Here is a 7,010-nt window from a genome sequence, read left to right on the forward strand (position 1 = left end):
GTGTGTGTGTGTGTGTGAGAGAGAGAGAGAGAGAGAGAGAGAGAGAGAGAGAGAGAGACAGGGTCTCCCTCTGTCACGCAGGCTAGATTCAGTGGCACAACCTTAGCTCAATGCAACCTCTACCTCCTGGGCTCAGGCAATCCTCCAATCTAAGACTCCCAAGTAGCTGAGATTACAGGTATGCACCGTCATGTCTGTCTAATTTTTGTATTTTTTGTGGAAATGAAGTTTCACCGTGTTGCCTAGGCTGGTCTTGAACTTCTTGGCTTAACTAGTCAATCCATCCAGGCCTTCCAAATGCTGGGATTACAGGCGTGAGCCACTATGCCAGGTCCCAAAATCTTTTCTCATGGCAACTGCTGGCATGTAGACTTTACCCTCAGAAAAGATAAGACTACCCTCATCCTTTGGATTTCTGCTTAGGTGGTAATTCTATTAGGAAGACTTTCAGGATGACTGTCCCTTCCTTTGTATCACCTACTAGACCATGAGCACCTTAAGAACTGAGTTTCGATTTTTTTTTAATTTAATTTTCGGGACTCATGTGCAGAACGTGAAGGTTTATTACTATTTTGGCTCCAATCCCTACACGTATGGAGAGTCCATAGTAGACACTCCTTTTGTGAGTAATCAGAGAAGCGCACATGTGAGACCCTCTGTAACATTCTGTGCTTTGAACAGAAGAGCTGCACGGCACTGTAGGAATTGTACAATGCCTTTGCTATGGGGTTTGGCCGAGCATGCCAACAGGATTTTTGTGATGTCATTGATAGAGTGTTGGACAGTATTATAGATGTGAGACAAGGTGAATATTATTATTCTATAAAATGCACCAAAACCTGCACAAAAGTTGAAAGCTTTGTTAACTTTCAGTCAATTCTGCCAGTACGCAAGAAGCATTTCCCCCAAAATATTGTATGCAGTTTGATGGCTTAGGAGCATACTTTGGCAACATATTTAATGTCACTGATATGAAAATATTTTTCAGAGACAGACTTGCTGGGTTCAAACCCTACTTAATTTGAGTATAACTATGGGCAAATGATTTCCTGTACTTAGGTTTCTTATTCTTTAAATGAGTAGAAAATGTTATTTATTTCATGAAGTTGCTGTGAGAATTAAGTAAGCTAGAACATGAAAATCACTTAGAACACTTTTTGGCATGTAATTCATAATTAATAAATGTCTGATATTTTCACTTTAATGACAGTGTTTTTTGTTAGGTAATAAATACCACTTTTTCTCTCTTACCTATTCTACATGATGACACAGTTGTAGTATAATAAATGGTAACTTTTTCAGCCTCTAGCACTAAAGTTTGCAACTATTGTTCATTCTTTTTTATGCGTCTCATAAGTTGGTTATTGTTTATTTCTGTCTAATACAGGGCATTCTACACAACATAGCATTGAATTTTTACTGAAAAGTGAGAATACTAGAAAGCCTTTCTTCTCTACACTTCAGTAGATAATATACGACATTTTAAAAAGTGTTTGAAGCAGTTTTCAAAGAACAACATTTCTGGAAAACTCTGCATATATGTATCTATGATTACCTTTTCTTAACTTTTTTGGATCTATTTTTTGAAGCATAATGCTGATCAAATGACACCAGAAAACATACTAATTTGCAATGCCATGGATTGATTAAAAAGGCAGCCACTCAGTCTTCTTCTAGGATACGCTGGCTTTTATTAAGTTTTTAATTGTTTTAATGTCTGTTAATATGTAAATGGTGACTTTTATTTAGATTTTTACTTTTTTAATTTCTAGCAAAGTTTGTTAGTTTTAGGTTTATAGAGATGAGCTAAATCCCCAAGCATTAAATAATTTATTAATACAACTATGTGTAAACATTGGTGATTTATTAAATCATGGTAAATCACAACAAAATCTGTTAGCATGACAACTATGTAAAAAATATCTTTTATACACTATTAAAGGTAATTATTCATATAATTGTTGTATAAATAGCAGCCAGGCACCTTGACTAACACCTGAAATTCCAGCATTTTGGGAGGCGGAGGAAGGTAGATCACCTGAAGTCAGCAGTTTGAGACCAGCCTGGCCGACATGGTGAAACCTCATCTCTACTAAAAATACAAAAATTAGCCAGGCATGGTGGCAGACACCTGTAATCCCAGACACTTGGTAGTCTGAGGCATTAGGATTGCTTGAATCTGGGAGACAGAGGTTGCAGTGAGCTGAGATTGTGCCATTGCACTCCAGCCTGGGTGACAGAGGGAGAATCCATTTCAAAAAAAGGGTAATAATAACAATAATTATTGTGTAAATAATATATAATTTTAAAAATATGGATACATACATTGTTATTGATACTTATGTACATATATATGTAAAGTATCTGTTTTAAAATTATTCAAAAAGGTGTATGAATTGAAAAAACATTTTATTTTTATATAAAACAATAATTATGAAATAGTCATAAAATAGTAAAAATAAGAAAAAAAGATTGATATAACTAAATCCACTAAGCATTATATATAAAATTATATGGAACCACTGAGTTCCTCTATACACTTTTTTAAACAAGAGAGTCACACAGTTCAGATGTGTTAGTAATCTCAGTTAATGTTTTATCTTTGGGCATAATCAGATAAATAACAGCTAAGCACTAAAACAATTATAATTTTAAAACTCAGAGTAAGAAACAAAATTGTAAAAGTTAGCATGTGGCTGGGCATGGTCCCTCACACCTGTAATCCCAGCACTTTGGGAGGCCAAAGTGGGAGGATCACCTGAGGTTAGGAGTTCCAGACCAGCCTGGCCAACATGGTGTAATCCTGTCTCTCCAAAAATATGTAAATTAGCTGGGCATAATGGCGGGCTCCTATAATCTCAGCTACTTGGGAGGTTGAAGCAGGTGAATCACTTGAACCAGGTAGGCGGAGGTTGCAGTGTGCCGAGATTGAGCCATTGCACTCCAACCAGAGCAACAGAGTGAGACACTGTCCCCAAAAATAAAAGTTAGCATGTGAAAAATAAAAACATATTTAATGAAATAATTGTTTTACATAAAGTATTTCTTTGAAAACCTGTGCTTAAGTCAACTTTCTTGCATCTCATCCCAAACTTGTCTACTGACCTTAGGGCCCCCAACTCTGGCTTTCTGTACTCTATAAATCTAATCAGCCAATTTACCCCTTCCTGTGCAATCTAATCAGTTTCAGGAAGTGGGTGTGGTCTTGCATGGGCCCATACACTATAAAAGGATGCTTGTCCACACACCTCTCCTTCAGTGAGGACCCACTGGATTTGTGGCTGTTGGGCTTTGGAGCGCCAGAAGTTACTTCTAATCTGGATATCAACAGAGCTTCTAGAAAGACCATTCATAGTAGTCTTGTGAGTATCAAATTTACAGTAAACCCATCATGCTTACTTTTTCTCTTAAAAATACTTTAAATTTACCTGGCAGCATGCTTGGATGTTTTCTAAGCAAACAAGTAGCTGTCCTAGTGATTTTACGTCAAATCAAGATAAAGTATCTTTAATTTGTAACACATGATTTGTGTTCCCTTGCTATTTGATATTTTTTATGTGACTATTTTCTGTATTGTTAGATTTTTTAGGTGTGAAAAGATATCTTTCCATGGTTTCATGCAGTGATAGAACCCATCAAATACCTAAAATGTTCACTAAAATATGGACATGTAGTAATGGTTATAATGTACACCACAGTACAAGTTAAAAATGTTGAATTGCTTTGAAAATTCTTGTTGCAAAGATCCTATTTGCTGCCTCTTTACAATTTTCAGTTTGCAGACTACACTTGAAAGCTGTTGAAAATCGATCTAACCAGCCTAGCGCACAGGCTCATGCTTGTAGTCCTAGCCCTTTGGAAGGCCGAGTTTGGGAGATCTCTTGAGGTCAGGAGTTAGAAACTAGCCTGGCCAACATAGGGAAAAACCATCTCTACTGAAAACTTGAAAAAATTATCCTGGCATGGTGGTGGGTGCCTGTAATACCAGCTGCTTGGGAGGCTGAGGCAGGAGAATTGCTTGAATCTGAATGTTGGAGGTTTTAGTGACATTGCAAAAACAAAAGAAAGAAAGATGGAAAGAAGGAAAGAAGAAAGAAAGAGAAAGATAGAGAAAGAAAGAAGGTAAGAAAAAAGAAAGAAGAAAGAAAGAAAGAAAAGAAAAAAGAAAAGAAAAGAAAAGAAAGGAAAAGAAAGAAAAGAAAAGAAAAGAAAGGAAAAGAAAGAAAAGAAAAGAAAATAGATCTAACCAAGTGGTAAGGGGTCCCAAGAGACTGAGGCTTACAAATCACTACAGGGAAAGGTGAATTTGTGTCCATGCTTCCATTAACTGCATTTCTGGATTTTCTAGTTTAGAGCAGAAAACCGAAAACTTATCTTCACTTTCTTGTTATTTTAGAAGATAATCGATCAGTTGTTGATTAATTCTTGCCATTATAGTTTAAATACTATTTCAGAATGTGAAAGTGTTCTCTCTGATCATCCGAATTGACTATGGAAACAACTTTTCTAAATTAATAGACATTATTTACATTCAATTTATTGAAAGGGAGAGTTCTGATATTTTGATAATTTTAGAGTTTACAGTTGAAGTCCACTTTGATTGATTAATCAATCTTAGATAAAACCTACTTCATTTATAATTGTCTAAGAAAACTTCATAAGTGAATTTGGAGGAAGGGAGTGTAGAATAACAGCATAGATACTAAGTGTCTTTCATATATTATCATCATGGTATCATTGAGAGAGAAAGAATGACAGAGACAGGAAGAGACTCAGAATGTGCTTCTTCATTAGTCAGCTTATATAAGTGACTCAGAAATCATCCCAACATTTACCCTCTTCCCAGGATTTAAGCTTGTCTAAGTAATTGGGGATGATTGAGAGCACTGCTTGTTTAACAATAATACCATGAGGACTCTCGTCTCATTTTCCCATTTGAATCACAGCTGAATCTTCATATCCATGGGTTTTATACCCATGGATACAACTAATCTCAGATAAAAAATATCTGCAGGAAGAAAAAGCAGCTGTACTGAACATTCATTTTTTTGTTATTGTTGAGACAGTCTTGCTCTCTTGCTCATGCTGGAGTTCAGTGGTCAGATCTTGGCTCACTGCAACCTCTGCCTCCTGGGTTCAAGAGATTCTCCTGCCTCAGCCTCCAGAGTAGCTGGGACTACTGGAGGTTGGCGGATCACGAGGTCAGTAGATCGAGACCATCCTAGCTAACATGGTGAAACCTAGTCTCTACTAAAATTACAAATTAGAGACTGGACTTCACCATGTTAGCTAGGATGGTCTCGATCTGCTGACCTCGTGATCCGCCAACCTCAGCCTCCCAAAGTGCTGGGATTAGAGGCTTGAGCGACTGCACCCAGTAAAACATGTACATATTTTTGACAATCTTCTTGCTGTTCCTAAACAGTATGGCATTACAAATATTTATACAGCATTTACATTGTGTTAGATATTCAAAGTCATCTAGAGATAAAGTATTCAGGAGGGTAGACTTAGTTTACATGCAAATCCTACATCATTTTCTAAAAAGAGATTGAACATCTTAGGATTTTGGTGTCTCAGGGAGCCCTGGACCCAATCTCTAATGGCTATTGAGGAAAAACTTCATAAATTCAGCATGTTTGCTAATTTACTATGTCTCAGTTTGTACTGGAGCAAAGTTATTGGATAGATTAGACAGAACTCAAGTAGACAGAGAAAATTGTCTACCAGCCTTTTTCTTTTCCCCTATCATAGGGGAAAATACAAATAAAATAAGAGATAGAAATTCTCAGAATTTTTTTTTTATTTTTCAGAAACCTGGATTCAGCAGCCTGCAGGCCTTCCAGAATGAGGTCACCTGCACCATATGCATGACCTTCTTCATAGGCCGGGTCACCATTGCCTGTGGGCACAACTTTTGCAGGCTCTGCCTCTGCCTCTGCTGGGAAGAAGGCAGAGCACCACTGCACTGCCCTGCATGCAGAGAGAGCTCAGAGAAGTCCAATTTCAAAACCAATGTGGCCTTCAAAAAGCTGGCTTTCCTTTCCAGACAGCCCAGACCTCAGAGAAACATCCACAGCTCAGACAAGCTCAGTGTGCGACATGAGGAGACTAAGGAGCTCTTCAGTGAGGCTGACAGGAGATTGCTCTGTGGGCCCGGCTCTGAGTCACCAGAGCCCATGGCTCACAGCCACAGCCCAATAGGATGGGCTGCTGATGAAAGCAGGGTATGTGATGCCTCTAAGGCAGTTTGAAATCTACAGAATCCTAAATCACAAAGATGGAGAGCCTGTGATAATGATGGTGATGGGAATGCAGATGGTGGAGGTGGTGATTATTCCACGTCAATCATAAGACAGAAATGTGTCCTTTCAATGTCGCTAATTTGACACTCTAATCAAAGCTGTGTTGAGCCTTCACTAAAGCAGGTTTCCTTAGATACACTGTTCAAATGTGTGAATGGATCTGTGTGGGAGGTGATCAACAGCAAAACACTTTTCAAAGCCAGTTTCTCAGAAAATTGATGTTATTATCTGAAGGGTCCCTTAAAACTCTCTGTTATGTTTCTATCACTTTTAACTTCCAAATTATTAGAACCAAATTTGTTTAACGTGGAAAAATCTGACCACTCCACTCACTTAAATTCATGATTCTTTCAACTACAGCCTTTTATTTATTGGTAACAGGATGAAATCTATACTGTCCTCATTATTGCTAAGCTTCTTGTTTATTTTGCAGGATAAACTCACAAAGGAAATGGACTATTTATGGAAAATCAATCAAGAAACACAAAGCAATCTAAATCAGGAAACTAGCAACACTCATTTGATAGTGGTAAGAATGAAAATGTTTCCTTTTGTTTTTATGCAAATAAACACAATGTTGGCTTATAATTTTTAGCTAAATCCAGACCACCACGTAAAAGATAGTGAATACATCCCATAAAAACGTAATGATTTCAATTGATATAATAGGAATCACAAATAGAGAAGCCCACACAAGCTAGCCAA

At 37.4% G+C, this 7,010-nt stretch overlaps 1 protein-coding gene across 1 annotated transcript; it reads left to right on the top strand.

Annotated features, from left to right (window-relative positions):
• Positions 1-3,209: 3,209 nt before the first annotated feature.
• On the top strand, positions 3,210-6,900 carry LOC116546483 (putative tripartite motif-containing protein 64B). The gene is made up of 3 exons (XM_032272726.1): positions 3,210-3,362; positions 5,814-6,227; positions 6,739-6,900. Exons 1-3 carry the CDS (start codon positions 3,210-3,212, stop codon positions 6,898-6,900), a joined length of 729 nt encoding a protein of 242 aa, XP_032128617.1.
• The last annotated feature ends 110 nt before the right edge of the window (positions 6,901-7,010 follow it).

The sequence above is a fragment of the Sapajus apella genome, unplaced genomic scaffold (genome assembly GCF_009761245.1).
Source record: "Sapajus apella isolate SASKATOON/1434 unplaced genomic scaffold, GSC_monkey_1.0 scaffold957, whole genome shotgun sequence".
NCBI lineage: Eukaryota > Metazoa > Chordata > Mammalia > Primates > Cebidae > Sapajus > Sapajus apella.

Bases quoted from the DNA above. Each gene is read 5' to 3' on its own strand.
- LOC116546483 (XM_032272726.1), top strand. From the start codon at position 3,210: ATGGGCCCATACACTATAAAAGGATGCTTGTCCACACACCTCTCCTTC. The intron at 3,363-5,813 runs GTGAGTATCAAA...TTTATTTTTCAG, and splicing joins AGACCATTCATAGTAGTCTT to AAACCTGGATTCAGCAGCCT. The intron at 6,228-6,738 runs GTATGTGATGCC...TTTATTTTGCAG, and splicing joins GGGCTGCTGATGAAAGCAGG to GATAAACTCACAAAGGAAAT.